The 19,231-nt window shown below is 39.0% G+C and overlaps 8 protein-coding genes across 8 annotated transcripts; 2 read left to right on the forward strand and 6 right to left on the reverse strand. All coding sequences in view use genetic code 12, as the record gives it.

The window, feature by feature from the left end:
* Positions 1-994: 994 nt before the first annotated feature.
* SWI4 (SBF complex DNA-binding subunit) lies at positions 995-4,240 on the forward strand (the record flags this gene model as incomplete). Its single annotated transcript, XM_036807185.1, has 2 exons — positions 995-1,036; positions 1,217-4,240. The coding sequence occupies 2 exons, from the start codon at positions 995-997 to the stop codon at positions 4,238-4,240; spliced, it is 3,066 nt and encodes a 1,021-aa protein (XP_036664047.1).
* A 256-nt stretch (positions 4,241-4,496) lies between these two features.
* On the reverse strand, positions 4,497-4,976 carry MED22 (Med22p; the record flags this gene model as incomplete). Its single annotated transcript, XM_036807186.1, has 1 exon — positions 4,497-4,976. One exon carries the CDS (start codon positions 4,974-4,976, stop codon positions 4,497-4,499), a length of 480 nt encoding a protein of 159 aa, XP_036664048.1.
* Positions 4,977-5,140: 164 nt separating this feature from the next.
* On the reverse strand, positions 5,141-7,318 carry CPAR2_109080 (uncharacterized protein; the record flags this gene model as incomplete). The annotated part of the gene is made up of 1 exon (XM_036807187.1): positions 5,141-7,318. One exon carries the CDS (start codon positions 7,316-7,318, stop codon positions 5,141-5,143), a length of 2,178 nt encoding a protein of 725 aa, XP_036664049.1.
* Positions 7,319-7,701: 383 nt separating this feature from the next.
* CPAR2_109090 (uncharacterized protein) lies at positions 7,702-11,517 on the reverse strand (the record flags this gene model as incomplete). Its single annotated transcript, XM_036807188.1, has 1 exon — positions 7,702-11,517. One exon carries the CDS (start codon positions 11,515-11,517, stop codon positions 7,702-7,704), a length of 3,816 nt encoding a protein of 1,271 aa, XP_036664050.1.
* Positions 11,518-12,166: 649 nt separating this feature from the next.
* CPAR2_109100 (F-box protein) lies at positions 12,167-14,170 on the reverse strand (the record flags this gene model as incomplete). The annotated part of the gene is made up of 1 exon (XM_036807189.1): positions 12,167-14,170. One exon carries the CDS (start codon positions 14,168-14,170, stop codon positions 12,167-12,169), a length of 2,004 nt encoding a protein of 667 aa, XP_036664051.1.
* Positions 14,171-14,601: 431 nt separating this feature from the next.
* CPAR2_109110 (uncharacterized protein) lies at positions 14,602-15,180 on the reverse strand (the record flags this gene model as incomplete). Its single annotated transcript, XM_036807191.1, has 1 exon — positions 14,602-15,180. One exon carries the CDS (start codon positions 15,178-15,180, stop codon positions 14,602-14,604), a length of 579 nt encoding a protein of 192 aa, XP_036664052.1.
* Positions 15,181-16,719: 1,539 nt separating this feature from the next.
* On the forward strand, positions 16,720-18,348 carry MRS7 (Mrs7p; the record flags this gene model as incomplete). Its single annotated transcript, XM_036807192.1, has 1 exon — positions 16,720-18,348. The coding sequence occupies one exon, from the start codon at positions 16,720-16,722 to the stop codon at positions 18,346-18,348; it is 1,629 nt and encodes a 542-aa protein (XP_036664053.1).
* A 159-nt stretch (positions 18,349-18,507) lies between these two features.
* On the reverse strand, positions 18,508-18,981 carry DUT1 (bifunctional dITP/dUTP diphosphatase; the record flags this gene model as incomplete). The annotated part of the gene is made up of 1 exon (XM_036807193.1): positions 18,508-18,981. The coding sequence occupies one exon, from the start codon at positions 18,979-18,981 to the stop codon at positions 18,508-18,510; it is 474 nt and encodes a 157-aa protein (XP_036664054.1).
* Positions 18,982-19,231: the final 250 nt, after the last annotated feature.

The following is a 19,231-nucleotide window of genomic DNA, read 5'->3' on the forward strand; positions in this document are numbered from 1 at the left end:
TTGTAGGGGTCATGCGGTTGCTATCTAGTGTTGACCACCTTTTTCTTCTTTCGTATTACATTTAAAGCCAAGATTTAACATGAACAACTTATTAAAAGACGCGATATGGTGGGGAAGGATTGAGGAATGATGTTGCGAGAATATGTTTTTATGCTTTTACATTGTTAGTGATCTTAACAACTAGAGTGCCTGTACTGCTTGTATATGTTTTCTCATCCAATTACCATCAGCCACTGAACTCACATCTTACCTGAACTCATACTCAAATTGAAGTAAATTGAACGTTAGGTGGATATCTAATTTTGCCTTTTTTTTTTTTTTTTTTTCCGTTTTCCAATTGTCAATGGTTTTTATTAAACCAATCCACTCCCCTCTCTTCTTCTCATCTTCTCCTCGCAAAATCCCCATTCTGTATAGCTCATTAGTAGAGGCTTCAATACGTTTGGATATATGTGTTTGTATGCATCTTAGTATCTACCATTGTTCATCGTAGAGTACTCATACCCATACCCATACACATAGAAATTTATACAAGGATTAAAACTAGTGCGACACACCTCATTAGATCAGCTTTAGTGAGTGCTTTTGCATTGACATGTGCCATCACACCACTCAAACTGAGATTTTGTTCCAATTGAGTGTGACCACCTTTCGGCACTTACTCTACCACAAAAGAACCATTCCTTTTTGGTGCTGTTGATTGTAAATATGAGCGTGGGATATTGAATACTATTTGTAAACGCGATTCTCAATTGTAGAGAGAGAATACTTCAACCACCAAAAGAGGGAAAAAAAATAAAAAATAAAAAAAAAAAAAAAAAAAAAAAAAAAGAAAACGAGAAAACGAAATCTTTAATTTCTGGTAGAGCAAGAGAGAAAGAAAAAAGTTCAATTGAACCTTTCTCAGCAAATTCAATTTTACTACATCCCAAATACTACAACCACTACCACCACTACTACCGCCACTACCATCACTACACACATATCACCAATAATGTCTGGACCTCCACCAGTAGTACGGGCTATTTACTCAAACGTATGTATATCTATTCCCCCCCCTCAATTTCATTCCTATGAGACTGCCCTTTTTGCTTTTCCATGATAATCTGACGCGTCCATACATTGGCCTTTTTTTTTTTTGACAACCAAAAAACCTAAGCATTGAAGGATACCATTTTATGTATCAACATACGTATACTAACATCGATGATTATAGACCGAGGTTTATGAATGTGATATGAATGATTCTCCCATAATGAGGAGATGTAAAGACGATTGGGTGAATGCTACACAGATTTTGAAATGTTGCAATTTTCCCAAGGCCAAACGAACAAAAATCTTGGAAAAGGGGGTTCAACAAGGATTACATGAAAAAGTTCAAGGAGGATTTGGGCGTTTTCAAGGAACTTGGATACCTCTTGAAGATGCTCGTAGACTAGCTTGTACATATGGAGTTACTAGGGAATTGGCACCCGTTTTATTTTTAGATTTCAACGATCCAAATTTAGTCATTCCAGTGAAAGCCAAACCACCACCAAAGGAAAATACAAATTTGGTCAAGAGGAAGTATGTCAAGAAACCAAAACAACCAGGTGATACACCAAAGAAGTACAAGACTGGGAAAAAAGCAGCTTTACAACAGGCGGCAGAGGAGGCAGCAGCAGCAGCAAATGGAACCACAGCCGATGGAGTAGAAGCAGCTGAATTACTGATGAATGAAATACCGCAATCTGCTCAAACTTCATTTGTCTCCCAAGATACCAATGGTGTTCTTTCGAGACAAAACTCTTATGCTGTTGCTTCAAATTCATACCCACAAATGTTCAATAATGGACAACAGGGAGTCAGTGCAAAACCATTGCCACTCTCAGCTCCACAACAATTTGACCACATGGCATTGACACCTCATAGTGCAGGCATATCCTTCTCGCAACCAGAATATCAAGCTGTCAATGGTAGTAGTAGTAGTAGTAATAGTCTACCCAACTCACAACAACAGCATGGATATCCAAATCCACAATTGACACTGCGGTTTCAACAATTCCCCCCACAACAATTTCCGCAGGTGTATCCACCACCAAGTAGTAATGTGAGACAATTCCCAGTACCAGTACCAATACCCAACCCAATTCCACAACAAGTGTATGCCGAACACAAAGTACTATCATCACAATCGTCCAATGAGTCAAACTGGTCATTACACCAAGATCAGAAAGAAAGCGATACCTCAATGAATTCAAGTGTTGAGGATAGAAAGCTGTACAACAATGGAAACAATGGTATTCAATTACCACCAGATGAACCAACTCCTGGCGATGACAATAGTTATGCGGCACAGCTCTTAAAATTCTTCAGTGAAGATAGTGCTGATATTCCATATTTTGTTCACTCACCACCATCTGATTTCAATATAAACGAACCTATTGACGACGAAGGACATACACCCTTACACTGGGCTGCATCTATTGGTAACTACGAAATGATTCATATTTTGATGAGCAAAGGGGCCAATCCATTGATTGTGAACAATTTTGGTTTGAATCCATTATCAAAACTAATTTCATTCAACAATTGTTACGAATTGAGAAATTTCGACAAGGTTTTAACTGATTTAGAATTATGTTTGATCAATACTGATATAAATGGCAGGACACCACTACATTATCTATGCCAATATGCCAAGGTGAAGTCGAAATTTGAAAGTTTGCAATTTTATTTGAATTCCATTTTAAGTAAATTGCAATTCTTAACTGATCAAAATCAACTGAGGCTGGTTAATTTGATGAAGAATGTACTAAACCATCAAGATGTACGAGGTGACACGTGTTTACATATTGCAATCAAATCTGGTTGTATCAGTTTTGTTCAAACTTTGCTTAAATATGGAGCAAGAGATGATATTGAAAATATTGATCGAGAAACAGCAAGAGGTTTAATTATGCAATATAATTTGATACCAAACTATGCCCAAATTGGTGCGGCACAAGAAGCATACCAAACACAATTATCAATGGCTTACTATGACACTAGGAAAAGCACGCGCAATTTGCAAGATTCACAAGCTGCTCTAGTTTCAGGATTGGCAACCCCCATCCAACCAAATTTCCATCGTGTTGAAACACCTGATACTCAAAAGACTACAGTGCAAGATGATGATGCAGAAGAAGATGATGATCATCGAATGGCTAGAGTCGATAGTAGACACCTTGAAGCATTGAATGATGATGATAAGGAGAACATTTTCATTGAGAAACCTGGTGACAACATTTCTTCGCCGGGCCACAGAAGCCATGTCACTTCAGCTCATCAACCACTAGCTGTTATATCTGAAATTGAAGCTGCTGGATCACCTTCATCCATGATTGGTGCTCAACATTTAACAATGACTCAACATTCGCCGCAGCCGCAGCCGCAGCCGCAGACGCGGACGCAGACGCAGCTACAGTCTACCAGATCTACTCATCAAACTAATTATGAAAAATGCCACTATACACTGCGTCGAGTATTAAAGAAACCCAATCCACCCAAATTGGATGCTGATGGTAAACTCATAAAGCAAGAAGGAAATGACAATCCTCCTCATCTTCCATTTGAAGATTTATCAACAATGATTTCGGGAATGATTGGGTCATTATCGAGCTCCTACAACGAAGAATCAAGCCGATTGGACAAAGAACTTGACTCATTACGATCATCAATTGCTGCAAAACAAAGTGAAGCCAACAAGAGTGTCAGCCATATCAATAATTTACTTCTCAGTTCAGGCATTGAAGTGAAGAATGAAGACGAAGTCAATTCAATTGAACAAGCACAATCAGTCATTAATAAACATATCCTATATTGCCAGGAAAGTTTATGTGAAAATGAATTGAAAATTACTAATATCATGCAACGCAATCAAGCTTATGAGTTGGCGTCATTGGTGCAAGCGGAAGAACAAGCAATCATTGATGCCAAACAGAGCAATGGCGGTGACAACGACAATGACAATGATGATGACGACGAAGACGATGAGGACCTTGTAAATGAAGAAAAATTCAACTTGTCTATCGAACTAACCCAGTGTCAATTGCAACGAAACTCACTTGTTTTGCAAATCGCTCAAAGAACCAAGATGTTTGGTATTGATGATACAATGTACAAGTATCGCAAGTTGTTGAGTTTGAGTTGTGGTGTACGCGTTGAGGATATCGATAGTTTGATTGATGGAATTGCTGAATCCTTGACTGGAGGTCATTAATGAATGAAGAAAAAAAGAAGAGGCCAAAAGGTGGAGTAGAGGATCTTACTTTTTTTTACTGTATCCTATAATGTCACTTTGTTACTGTATCGTATTATATTGTATTGTATTGTATTATATAGTTCTATGTCATTCCTTTTGTTCACATTTGGTTATAATTTCGAATAACAATAATGATATCCAGAGTAACACCCTCGGGTGAAGGAGTCTACCGGGAAATAACTGACAACGAGAGGTGGGGAGTTCAAAAATTGTATCATGTTTGTGGTTTAGGTCTTTCTAGAGTGGCTATCGTATCAGTCAACTCATTAAACAACTTAAACACTTTATCAGCCTCACGTTCATTTCTATTCGACACCAAACTGGTAGAACTACCACCAAACTCAGTATCAGCAACATTTCCTTCTCCATCACTCCCCAGCTCTAGCACCAGTCCCAGTCCCAGCACCAGCACCAGTTTCTGTTCTTTCTCTTGATCTTGATCTTGCACTTGCCCCTTTACTTTCAAGCTACCCAACACCCAGCTCTCTTTCAAACTCCTCAGTATCGACAATAGATCCTGACAATATCGAATAATCTGGATCGCATCACTTTCAATCGTGAGTGATTCAACACTCAACAATTCCTTAGGTTTGGCATTGTTGGTTAGTACTTCGATGATGTTTTGAAATTTGAAAAGAATTTGTTCGACTATCGAATCGATTTTTTGAAGGAGGGTTATTGATTTCGGTTGCATAGAAAGGAACGTGGGGATGATGTAATGTAATGTAGCGTCTGGTGGGATTTTGAGATTCTTTTCGAGTTTTGTTTTTGATTTCGCGCATTTGGGAGAATGTGCAACACAAGCACTTTTAATATCATACCTATTACTATCAATCCCATAAAAAGCCTATTAAGTTTCTAAATAAATACCCGTACAAACCTCCAAACACCCCAAACACACCAAGCTATAGCCTTGTATACATTAACCACAACCCAAACCAATTTCAACACACCAACAATTATATTCTCAAGTATCAAATACAACATACGATAATTCATTGTTGCATCGGTTGTCAAATCCAGCTTCAAACTCAAACTTGATTGATTATTAGCCATTAAAGATTGTTCCAAAATGTCTAATCTTTCAGTAGTCTTTCTCAAATCCAATGACAATGAAGCATTGATTTCCGAAATTGCTCGATCGCCAGCACTTAGCAACGTGTCAATCTTGATGGAATAGTTATTGTTGACCATGTGCAAGATTGATTTACTTTCATCAAGACAGCCACGTTGTAAATCTTCAAATGCCGGTAAACTTTCGTCAGTGATTAATGACATCAATTGCAAGATTTCGTCAATTGAATTTGATTTCACATGATCTAGTTTGTGTTGTACCAGTTGTAAATAGTTGGGGTAAATGGATAGCAAGTATTGTAAACGAGTGTAACACGATTGTCGTAAATAGCTCAAACAACTAAGCACCCTGATTAAATTCTGCTCTTGTTGATTGATTATCGTCCCAGTGTCGATTTTTTCAATCTTGGATGATAGTTTATCATCATTGTCATTGGTATTGGAACTCACTGGTGACACGTCACTAATGGAACCGCCTCGTTTTGTTGGGTGGATTTCAACTCCTTGCAACTTGGATTGAGCTATAGGGTCAGGTGTACTTTCCTCAATGCGGATGGTTGGGGGAACAACAACACCATGATTATTTGCATTGCTCAAATGTGGCTCGGGTTCAGGTTCCAAGATCAAAGGTACATTGAGTTGATGTTTATTGTCATCATGTGATTTAGTTGGGTCTAAATTGCTACGTGTTCGGTTCAACTCGTTTTCCAATGGTTCCGAGCCAGTCAGACCACTACCGAGTTTATCGTCTGAAGTAGTATGATGTTTCAGTAAATTAGATGAGGATGATTCACCATGATACAAACGTTTCACTTTTGTCTTGAGTCTGTGTTTATGATGGTGGTGACGATGTTGTTGGTGCAAAGCAAGGGGGTCTGTGCCAGGCGCTCTAGAGTGTTGTGCATCACTCTCTGAACTAGTTGAAGTATCGAGCGAAAATTTCAGTACTCTATGATTTGATTTATCTTCAGCATGATCGGTATTCGACTTGCTGCGTTTTACTTCATCATCAGAAATTTCAAACAATTTATCATGTAATCGTTGTCTAAATCTATGCTTCTTTCGACGATGGTTGTAACCATTTTCAGTAACTTCATCAGGAAACCAATAGTTCCCATGAGGATCCTTCAACTCATTCCAATGATGAACTCTCCACCTTGCATCCCCAATATACTCTTCCAATTCTATGGCCCACAACATCTTCCAATCCTTTTTAAGGTGATGTCGATGACCTGGTAAATTATGCTTGCTAAACACATTACATGCGAGTGGTATAGTTTTTAAATGTAATGGCTTCGGATACTCGTGATACTTGGCTCTGATTTTTCTATTTCTCAAAATTTGAAGTGGATTGTAAACCCCCTCCACTCCAGGGTGTAAATTATGGTCACCATTTGCTTCCTGCCAATCGTGAATACGTTGAATGTGGAGATATTTCACTCCCAACATTGATTTCACTTTTTCTGCTCGTATAAATGTACTACGACTGATCTTGGTGTCTTCAAAAGGAGAATCATGATGAAGTGGGTTGGGATCTAAGTTCGGTGCTGGGTCAACAACGTTGCATTCTGCTTGAAGTATGTTTCTCGTATCTAGAAAAAGTGAAGCAAGTGCACCGGCTTTTTTCACATCATCTTTAGTAATGATTTCCTGAGTTGCATGATGTGGCTTGCTTTTTAGTAGTGTATCATCGGTTGTGGTGTCTAATGAGTTTTGTACAAACAGATCAAGGTTTGCGTCAGTGGTGTATTTCTTGACTTCGTCACTTTGTGACCCATTAGCAGAAAGAGGTTTAGGTTGATGGTTTGGTTTCGATGAAGAAGTTACCCTTGGTCTAGTGGATGATGACGTTGGCGATGATGATTGCTTGATACTTGAGTCGATGACTGATAGTCGTAGTTGAGATAGTGGCGAGTTTGTTTTACCAGCTGAGTCCAGAACTTGAGTTGTCTTCAGTGACATTTATAAAATGCACCCTTGTGGTGGTGCAAAACGTGGTTTTGTTGGGGTTGGACGGAATAAGTTATTGGATGATGCTGGCGGTGAGTTCAATTGTGTAATGGAATCGTTCGGTTAAGGAGCCTTCGCCTGCTTCCTGTTTTTTTTTTTTAATTGTGAAATTTTGCAACACAAACTGAAAATCTCCTCTTTATATCTCCACTTTGGGAATACATAGTAAACACAACGGATGTAGATATGTACACCTATAGATAGAAACAACCCAAAATGTATAAAAAACTTGGGGGGGGGGGGGGGACATAATCACTGATTAAGAAAATATTGCACTCTTATTGTATACTAGTCAATCGTGTGTGATGAATATATCACATCGCATTAAACATTCATTAATTCGTCCCTAAACAATTATAAACTAGTTGTTTTGATTCTTTATCAAACAACTGAACTTCCAAGAAATAAAAATTGACAATATTGGAAATGACACCACCAACATCTCCATTACGATTCATTATTATTCTATTGGTTAAAACTGACAACAAGTCCGATTTGGTCAACTTTAACAAGGTGATGATTTGTAAAAATTGCTCGACTGGTATGATAGAGCCTATACTCAACAACTTGTAGAACTTAATCAAGACCATTAGTCTGTTGATGATTGATTTTGCCGTAGCATGAGGTACTGCATCAATCAACATTCGCAACATGCTTGAAACTAGCTTGGATGCGTCTTCGATTGCATTGTTCTCGATTATATACTTCATTTGTTGCAAGTTACCACACGCAAGTAAAGAGCTTGCCATGTGATCAAGTGAAACGAAATTGCTTCTGGCGTATTCAAACTTGTGTTGTTGCAATGAATCCAAAAACCTAACAAATGACAACGACTCAATCACTTGAGGCGAGTTGGATGGATAGTCTCTGCTTAAAATGTCGCTGGCTTTGACGCCAGACTTTAGCTCGTGTTTTATTTGTAATTCAACAAGTTTGGTATTGTCAGGAGCGACTTGCAAAGTTTCCACCAACTTGGAGAAACCACGTGGGTTAGTCTCCAATTCAGCCTCAAGTTCAAACATCTTTAGTTCTTCGGATTTGTCGTGTACAAGTTTGCTGCATTTCTTAATTTCCTCATAGTATCCATGATGCTTCAAATAGTTGAAATATGCAGTTACCCACTCAACATCTGAATTGTTCAGATAGATCAATTCGAAATTAAACTCACTAATGCTAGATCCAACACTGGATTGAAACAACCTGGTCAACAATTTGGTGAAGAAGATGTTTTCACGCACCAAAAACGCAAGTACTTCTCCATTCACGTGTTGATCATTGTAAGCTATCAATCTGTCAAGTAAAAATAGCTTACTCTTGTCCTCGCGCCCCGTCATCCACATTCTGTCCAACATTGATGCAACATCAATCCTTGGCAAATATTCATTGACGAAGTTGTAATTCAAAAGCGCGTTCCAAGTTTTTACATCAAAGGTGTAACCTTGACCAAACAATTCAATAAAAGCTGCAACTCCCTTTTCATAGTTGATATTCAACAAGTAACTCAAATCCTGGTCGATTGAAAGTTTGACTGACTCAGTGGCACCTTCACCTACCAAATTCAAGTATTGACAAGCTCTATTAATAGCTGGAGTGGAACATCCATTCAAATTGGCGATCACTTTTGTGAAATGGGTTTTCAAAGCGTTCTTTAGTTCGACAATATCATTGGTCAATTCGAGATAGTGATTGCCTGGATCTTCAAATTGATTGATCAAATGAGCTTCAAAGTCAGCAACCTTGAGTGAGATATCCGGGTCTGCACCTGCATATTGCAACAAATGACGTGCAATAACATTGAGCCCATAGAGATTGTCCGATTGGAGATCAAATGACTCAACACATTTGATTGGTATTGGTGAATTCATAAGCAACTGTACATTGTAGTTGGAAATACTGGCTAATGCCATATCATGACCAGCGAGTTGACTAGGAACTGAAATTGTCAAATATTGGACAAACTCGGACACAAAGTCATTGAGATTCGTCGAGGTTTGATAATGCTTTGCTTGTATCAGTAACAACAGATGAAGTAGTCCTAGGTAATATTGATTGAAATATTCACCTTGTGATCTGTTATTGACAACTCCGTTATTCAAGTAGTCCAAGACCATACGCAAAACCTGGGAATCGCCAATCAAGTGTTCTTTCAACATGATTTCCTTCACCAATTGGAAAACCCTCTCGTGGTCACCTTTACAAATAGCAAGACCAAGGAGAACATCTCGACATGACAATCCATTTGTATCCTTCATCATGTCTATGGTGGAAGTTGACTGAAAATCTTTTCTCAATGCAACACGGTTGTACAACGCCCACATGTCATCGTACCTGTCGGGAAACTCCTGTAACTTGACAATGATGAAATTGTAAAACCAAATGGGCAATTCAGGCAAGTACGGTACGTGTTGAAATTTCTTCAATAGTTCCAAAGAATCCACCGCATTAGTCTTGACTGCATATGCTTTTAAAAAAGCGGCAATCAAACAGCTCACTTTTGCCTTAGATGGACGATTGGAAAATTGTAATGACTCTTTGTAATCCATTAATATGTTGTCCAATAATTGACTAGCTGAACTCAACTGGCTGTTGTAAACTAAAGCATTTATCAACGATTGATACACCGCATACTCGTCGATATTGTCTAGTTTACTGATCTTCTTGTACGTTTCTCCAATGATGGTGTATGCTTGTTTCTCGTCATAGGATTCTAACTGGCTCAAAAATGAGGAAAGTTCCAACACGTTGAGACAATAAGCAGGCTCATCACAATCTACTTTGTCCAACATTTGCACAAAAGATCCCACAATCAGTTCGCTGACAAGACCAGGATACAACTTTGATAATTTGACAACCTTATCAAATACACTCTTGAACAGCACATGTTTCGAAGAAGATTCCACCAATTCAAATGCAATTTGGGCAAACTCTTTGGATTTCGTGGATATTTCGTTAAACTCGATGTAGTTTTCGCATTGCACAAGTGAACACTTCAAAGTACTATCCAACATTGCATTGACAACTAAATTGTAAGTTTCATTATCAGGTTTCAAGTTTGCATAAAGAATATCCTGATACACTGTAAGCAAATTGGTCAACTTTCTCTCAATGGCACCGATTTCGACTTCATTATCAATAAACCTGTCAATGATGGATTTCAAGACCATGTTGTATAGCTCCACGCTAGGCAAAGTTAGCCCATTACGCTTGATAGACTGATACAAGGGATATATCATGTCAAGGTCTTTCTTATCTCCATAATTCTCAAAAGCGTTGGTTATATTGGCGATTTGTGACTCCAAGAAACCGTTTTCGAATGAATCCTCCACTCCAACTTTCGTTGGCGACTTCTGTGACGTCTTGGTTAATTGTTGGAAAAGTGTTTGAGAAACTGTAGTGAATGACCTCCTTGAAAGACCAATGGAGAACACATCACCATTTGTGCGGGAATCAGTCAATCTAGAAGATGACAAACTTGACGAATGAAAGCTTGCACCTGCGTTGATGAAATACCCGGCGGGTTTGACGTAACACGATGATGTTAGTCTATACGTGGCGGTCTTTACATTTTCCAAGCCAATTTGAGTATCCTTTATGGCTTTGGAAATTATAAATCTAGCTGCTATCCCAAGGAGCAAAAGCTTAACATGGAATAGTCCTCTATAATGTTTATGTGATCTGTGATTCCATCTGTGCCTATGACCACCACCACACTTTGACCAACGATGATGATGATGATGATGATGATGATGATGTTTGCACATATTCATAAACACACACTGTTTGAACTTTGTCCTATCACCCCGCTCCATTTGCTTGATCATGTAACGTCTGATATAATTTTCATATGCCCGTTGACGGTCTTTTCGTTCACATTCGTGATTGTACATAGAGTAGTAGACTCCATAATGACCATCTGCTATACCGGGGAACGTAGTCGATTGACTTGTGGATCCGGTCTCTGCTCTCGACCACCACCGAGTTTTATGAAAAAATTCATGACGTTTCAGTAACCCTTGGTAGTAGTAACTAGTGTTTAGATAAGGGAACGATGCTTGAAAGAATGGTTGACGATGACGATTGGAGTAATGAATTCTAGCATGACGAAGTCTAGTTGATATTCTAGCAAGCCGTATAAAAGAAGGGAGCACCATTGTTCCATGTGTCTATAGTGTATTGTATGCAAGTTAATAGTTGTTGATATTGTCTATATTGATGTGTCTGATGACATAAAGAATATGTTTCTAGTGCTCAGTAGTAGTCTCTATTGATCGATCTATGATCTCTTTAGTAATTCTGGAATAGTTTAAATACACCTTTGGATGAAATTCCCTTCTTTTTCTTCTTTCTGCTTGTTATGCGTTTGATATTAATTTGATAGTCTATGATAGGTTTAAATCTTGTAGACACAGGACGCAAAAAGAACAACAAAATTTTTCTCTTCAGAATCGGCCCTGCATATAGGAGCTGAACGGACGGAGTTAGGAAGAAACCGTTGACAACGGTCTACTGACGATGGTAGAGACAGCGATGGAGAAGAGAGTAATGATGACAGTACAATCTGTCCCGTCGCTAAATAGTTCTATTCGTGAGCGCAGAAGACAGAAAGAGTGAAAGGGAAGAATGCTTGAGTTTATTATTGCTCACCTTCTTGTAAGGGATCTGAGTTCCGATATACTTCTAATCACTCCCAAACCTGGACTCACATATCAGATTCACCACCACAGTTTCCGTGCTCAACACTTCTGAGATGTCTATTTACGTAAGCGTAGCTTTAACTTCATTTCATTGATAAACAACTACTCAATGCTCTATTAATGACAATTCTAATGCACGTTTCAATTCCTCGTCAACCTCACTGTCTTCTTCAACTGGATTACCAGTCTCCACTGGCAATTCCGAAGTGTAAGCATCAGCTCTTGAAAGCTCCAAAGCTAAGTTGAGGTCCTGAGCAGTATCACTGTTGCCATCTGGTGCCACGTCTATTTGGCTTGACCTGTTGGTATATATATTTTCACTCATGGCCAATGCTATTCTCATCTCCTCTTCTTCATCATCAAATTCAGTTCCATTGTATCTATCAAAAAGCTGCTCAGTCTGATTCCGTACATGCAACTGTCGATGATACTCATTCATCCCATCTTTGATTTTCTTCTTTGACTCATGCTTCCCATGTGATCCTATGTTTACTTGCTTTGCCTTCTTTGAACCCACACCAGCTTTCTTGCTACTTATCTTGCCAAACTCAAAGTATTGTATCACATCCCCACAAACTATCACACCATTAGTGTCTTGCTGGTCCGGATTGAGTTGGACTAGTTCAACCATTTTCGGAAAATGTTGCATACTATCAAACCTTCTGGGAAACTTGATTGAAACTTCTCTCAAGAATTTGCCTGTAAAGATATCATAGATGCACGTCAACCCATTGTATCCCGCCACTGCCACTACCGATGCATTCAAAGCAAAAGTAGTAACACCTAGTAGTTGCCCATTCGACACAGCGTTGTGTATTCGACCCAGAATCTTTTTATGATTCAATTCTGGATTGAAGCGTAGTAGTGGCTCTATCGTGTGGGTGGACACTTCACGAACATTCCAAATGACAATACTCCCGTCACTTAGAAGACTTCCACAAACTAGCCCACCGCCACCAACAACGTTTGCATTCACATTATGCAAATTGCTTTTGGCTACTGTCTGAAGCTGGGTCAAGATGATTGCTTCGTTTTCAAAATCTAATTTTCGTATCCCTGCACAATGGAAATCATAAACACGAACACTCTTCCCATGGGTTATGATTATGCTTTCTCCACCGAAATCAACATCAAAAGAGTTTTTGTGATTAACAAGCTGTTCAACATGTATTGCCTCCTCGTTGCATACAGGGATATCCAAATTCGCATGCGCCCAAACCTCCAAATTTTCAAGCTTCAAAACGTAAACTGATGTTGTAGTGTTCACGATGATGTGTTTGGTGAAGTCGGACTTCATGTTTATAACAGGGCCATCCAACCTCATTTTGCTCCTGAGTTTGCCATGCAAAGTCCAACACCGTACATGCCCATCAAGCAGCCCACTGAGAACATCGATAGTACCTCCGTTCTTATCCACATTTGAGTTTATGACCACACTTGTAACCAGACTCCGTTCATCATCTCCCATATCAAAATTAGTCACACTATCTCTTTGACTTAATGAAGTGCTGATGATCAAATTCTTGACAACAATACCTCCATTCTTCTTCCCCATCACTAGGTAATTGAAATTCATATCATAGCTCAATATATCCATGTTCATCATCCCTGGGATAAAGCTTTGGGTTTTCCCACTATCAAGATTGCCAATACTGATATTCCCCAGTATTTGGTCAAACACAGCAAGCTTATTCATCTTGAAATCACACAATGTCAGGCCACCTATTCGGAGTTCACTATTTGCCATTCGATAAGTCTGATGAGTCGATACACCTCTTTTCCAATTACGTATTACTTGTAGCCTCGCAAAATACTCTCTCATCCAATTCGATCCATGTGTAACACTTGGAAATGACGATGCTGATGGTGGAATGCCAAATCTTTTGCAAAACAGCTTGGTCCAGGTTTCCTTATCATTGATTATGTGATTCCATTTCTTGCAGACTAGTCGTAAACCGTTCAACGTTAATGGTTCTAATTGTGAAAAGGTGTGAATCAAAACCTCGTCAGGCAAATCATTAAGGAATATTCGTTGATGTTGCGCCGGGGTTAGCTCCTGGGCACTCGTGGTGTTTCCCAAAGTGTCGCTAGCAGTCTCTGAATGGTCCATGAGCTATTTGTCTCTCTCTTGACACACTATTTCGGTGTATCTTCCAAAAGGAAGAACTCAGTTTTGTTTCGCCATTAATCATCATTTCCAGACCCGCGTGGGAAGGAAAGCAAAACGGAACAAAGATTTGCAACTTTAACAATTATGCGAGATGCCAAGTTAACCTGCGGTTATTGTCGTTAGAGAGTAACTACATGATACTGATGGACAATACAACAACATATTGGTATACAAATGACGCAACTACTTGGAAAGTTTCAAAGACAATGAGTGATGCGGTATAACGAACATTCAAACTAAACTAAATTGCCTCTAAACACTTCTAATCAGTCCCCTCTACCCAATGCCAGCGCAAGTTGTACATCTTTCATGACGAAACCCTAGAAGCTTCTTCTGCTACCCGGTCCCTTCTTGACCCGGCAATAATGACATCATTCACCGGTAAAGAATGGTATTCTTGACGTGAATGCATACCGAAACCAATCTTTTTCAAAATTGGCAGCGGCCAAGAACGTTCCCTTGAATTTTGTACGGACGAGCTTTTTCCATTCATCGAACTTTCTCAACAATCGAGTGGATTCCTTCTTCATTCTTGAACCCCCAAGATGCGAGTGCTTCGACTTACTCTCAGGATGAGAGCTCGCATCCTCGGCGTGAGAATGTTTTTGTAAATGAGATAAATATCTGTGTGCATAAAGGTCGTCGATCCTAATCAATTTGAGATTCTCATGTTCAGGAGCAAAGTCATAGCCTGGACATCTTGGGAATATGTAAACTGCGGTATGATTGTAGATAGTTAGATACTTTTGGGTGAAATCAATATGGTCTGGTAATGTAGTCTGATAAAATAGGGCAACTAATTCGAAAAGATGAATTTTTGTGAAGTGTTTGAAAGTACAATCAAGAATAGTCATATTATGGTAACACGATTCGAAATGATATACCTCCTGAGTCTTGTCCATTTTCGCTAGACGCCTTTGAAATGTGTCATATGATATCATTGAATACATCTTACTCATGCAGTTGGTTGAGATTCTAGGAGATAGAGAAAGTTTGTTGCAGAGCACTGCTACCGGGATCCTGCTCCTCTAGCGGCTATGATGCGTACACATCTATGTTTCTGTACAATTTGGGATTGGCAACGTGGTACAACTTGGAATGTAATGATGCAAGCGCCAATGCTTCGTGCTGATTGAGTTGATGGAAAAACTCTACTAAGGCTTCATGAGGTAGACACTTGAGGGAAAGCATTATTTTGAGGCAGATATAACACAGGCGTGGATATCACCGGACAAGTCAAGTCTTGTGTAATCTCTTTGCCAATTCCTTCTTCAATAATTCCCTCATTGTCGCCGTTTGACATGTTGGCGCTAATTTCCTGAAACAATGCATGGAAAAGTCAATTTAAGACAGGGAGACCGCCGTCATATCGTTATCGTGCACGCAAATGGTTGCTAAATATGGAATGTGCACTGTATGACCGTCATCGTGACTCTATCGTAGTGTGTTCGCTGAACTCATAACAATCACCTTCTTATACTCCGATTGAGATATGCTTTTTTTTCCTTGTTTTCTTGTGCATTTTGGCACCTGCACTGGAAGTTCAAGAGATTGAAAATTGTGTGGCTTTGAATATTAATGGATAGGTTGATGTTACACCATCGGATGGTGCAAAGACCAGTATCCTTCCATTCTATTCAGTTTCGAGCTTGCCGCTCGTAGATTGTGTAGATCGAGATTTTGAGCAATCGCACGTCTATTACATGAACGATGTCGATGTCACCTTTATTTAGAGTTTGCTTCAAGCTCATCATTTTACAGATATTTAGTGAAAGCCTTTCTCTTGAAACCAGCCTGTAAAAAACTCTGGAGTCTGTTGCGTTGACTCTCAACACATCTAATTGAAAACTTTGCATCTTCGTGATAGATTGGTTCGAGGATCGCTACGCTCACGGACTCGCTTGCACCGTAAAACCCATTCTCATCTGACGTGCATGAATAGCTAGTAATGACTCTTTGACTTCAATCAATCCTTGCCTCGTATTGGAGTAAATTACATAAGTGATGTTCTCTATTGAAATCTAGAGGTATTCCAGTAAGCGTTTGAAACCCGACTATTTTCATCTGAAGCCAAACTTTTTCGATTGACCCGTACCCACTACTGTTGGATAATTTTTATAGGCTAAAGCAGAACAAAGCTGCCCTAGCTCTCTCATCTTTCAAGACGTAAATAACGTATCCATAGTTCAGTATTCAATTGTATTCTATATGCAGTATTTTTGAAGCGAAAGTGTTTTGTTGTTTCTCTCCATCAATTTTTCAACACTCAGTTTTTTTATAAACCACCACTTTGCCAACCCAACACCTATTATTGATCCGCCACAGATCGTATATACTTTTCTTGGATATCCATTGTTTGTGAATCGTACAACCACAAAGTATTTTACACAACTTCCCAATTTGCCCATATTTTTTGGATTTTTTTTTTTTTCGCCAGTGAAGCATTTTTCAAAATCCGATTGTTCCAGCGTTGCCACCAATAAAATATTATGAGTTCATCATCGATCTTGCGAAAGGAATTAACAGGATATAATGTTTTTCTAGGAAGACGAATTCTATCGCAAAGGGGTAGCCAGTTTGCTCGGTGTGGTAAAACAAGATATCCATTGAGTCCTCAATTGCATGGAAATTCCGCTAATTGGATTAGACTTCAGTCGACAGCTCCACCACCACAGACACCGCCAACTAAGGATCACAACCTTGTAACAGACCAGAAGAAGCAGGCTGCGTTTTCTAAGGGCGAATCCATTGCTGAAAGCGATAATGCAAAGGAGCAACAAATTGACACCCAAGCACTTGAAAAGTTGGAAAATTCTCCAACGAATGAACTTGTACAAAAGGAAGAAAGCAAGGACAAGCCTAAACCTACTCTTTGGGAAAAAATTAAACACGAAGCCCAGCACTATTGGCTGGGTACCAAATTGTTGGGTTATGAAGTCAAGGTATCAACGAAATTATTGACGAAATTAATTGCCGGATACGGTTTGAGTCGAAGAGAGGCTAATCAACTACAAAGAACGATTGTTGATGTGGTTAGATTAGTTCCGTTTGCAGTGTTTGTTCTTATCCCTTTTGCTGAATTACTTCTTCCGGTTGCATTGAAACTTTTCCCTAACATGTTACCTTCAACTTACGAATCTAAGAAGGATCGCCAAAATAAAAGAAATAAGTTGAAAAAGACAAGGAATGCTGCTAGTGAATACATTAAGCAAACGATGGAACAATCTGGTTTGAAGCTTTCAAAGAAAATTACTGATGCAGAAAGAGAAAATTTTGTTCAATTTTTCCATGCCATATCCTTGGGTAAAAACCCAACAAGGGAACAATTGATTCAAGTCGCCAGGTTATTCAAAAATGATCAAGTTTTGGATAACTTGAGTCGTCATCAATTAGTTGCCATGTGTAAATACATGTCTTTAAGACCATTTGGAACTGATTCCATCTTGAGATATCAAATTAGACATAGATTGTTGACAATCATTAAAGATGACAAGGCCATTGATTATGAAGGTGTTGATTCATTGTCTCTACCAGAGTTGCAAATGGCGTGTTCTCAAAGAGGTATCAAAACGAGTGATGTTTCCCCAGGTAGATTGAGAGAAGATTTGGAAACATGGTTGGATTTGAGATTGAGACAAAAGATTCCTTCCACTTTGTTGATTTTGAGTAGTGCTTACACTTATGGTGATAACCAATCAACTGATTCATATTATGATGCATTGTTGGCTGTGTTGTCCTCAATTCCTGATGAAGTTTACAATGTGGCTAAATTAGAGTTATCCGATGACTCGAAATTGAAGTTGAACATCTTGAAGGAACAAGATGAATTGATTGAAGAAGAAAACGAAAGGGAAAAGGGTACTGTCAATAAACTTAAGGATGATATCAACTTGGACGAATACGAAGATACAGCTTCGGAGGGTGTCAATTACCAACAAGACAAAGAAGAAAAGGAGCTTGAGGATGGATTGAATAAGGAATTAGAGAATGACGATACCAAGAAGGAGGTGCACAACAAAGCTGTGGAAGATCCTTCTGCTCCAATTCGCTCTGAAAATGCCAAAGATGAGGAAATTGAGAAACACGATGACGAAAAGGTTAAAAAGGAGAATAAGTAAAATGAGTCGCAAGACAAGTAGAGCGAGCAATAGAGTTGAAGACCATCTCTTACTTTACTCATGGCGTATTTATATAAACATAAACATATAGAAATTTCCAGATACTATCTAAAACTGTACATTAAAATAAACGCATCTATTTCTTGGCTCATATCGTTTTCAATTCTTACCTGTGGATCCAAATCCACCTTCACCTCGCTCAGTGCTCGTCAATGCTTCCTCAGTAATTTCTTCAATATCAGCATTAACAATTCTTTCTAAAACCAATTGAGCAATTCTATCGCCCTTTTTAACATCAAAGTTCTTTTCAGAATGGTTGAACAAGACAACTTTAACTTCACCTCGATAATCAGCGTCAATGACACCTGCACCAGTTGAAATACCATGTTTGACAGCAAGCCCCGAACGAGGTGCCACACGACCATATGTACCAATAGGCACAATTATAGAGATGTCAGTACTGACTAATCCTTGACCATGAGCTGGGATTTGTGCATCTTCTGAAGAATAGAGGTCATAGCCAGCAGCCAATGCTGATCCTTTTGTTGGTAATTTGGCTTCGGAGGATCGTAAGTAAACTTTGAGGCTTTCTGTAGCTTCCAACTTTTGCCTCTTGGCTGATTCCGTTGTCATCGTTAATGGGGTTGTATAAGTATGTGTGTGCTTTTCTGGTAAAACTTGTAGAGTTGTTGAAAAGGTTGAAAAAAAATGTGTGGCATTTTCAGACGCGTATGGATGTGAGTCGCGTTGACCTGAACAGCAAATACATTTACGTGAGGGGCACCACAATGGTGATACTCTATGTCAAAATCTTGAGAACAAATTTATTACAGTAGAGGCAGCTCGCTCTTCATTGATTGTTGCTAGACATGTCAAACCTGTG

Source organism: Candida parapsilosis, contig 005569 (assembly GCF_000182765.1).
Source record: "Candida parapsilosis strain CDC317 annotated contig 005569".
NCBI classification, from domain to species: Eukaryota; Fungi; Ascomycota; class Pichiomycetes; order Serinales; family Debaryomycetaceae; genus Lodderomyces; species Lodderomyces parapsilosis.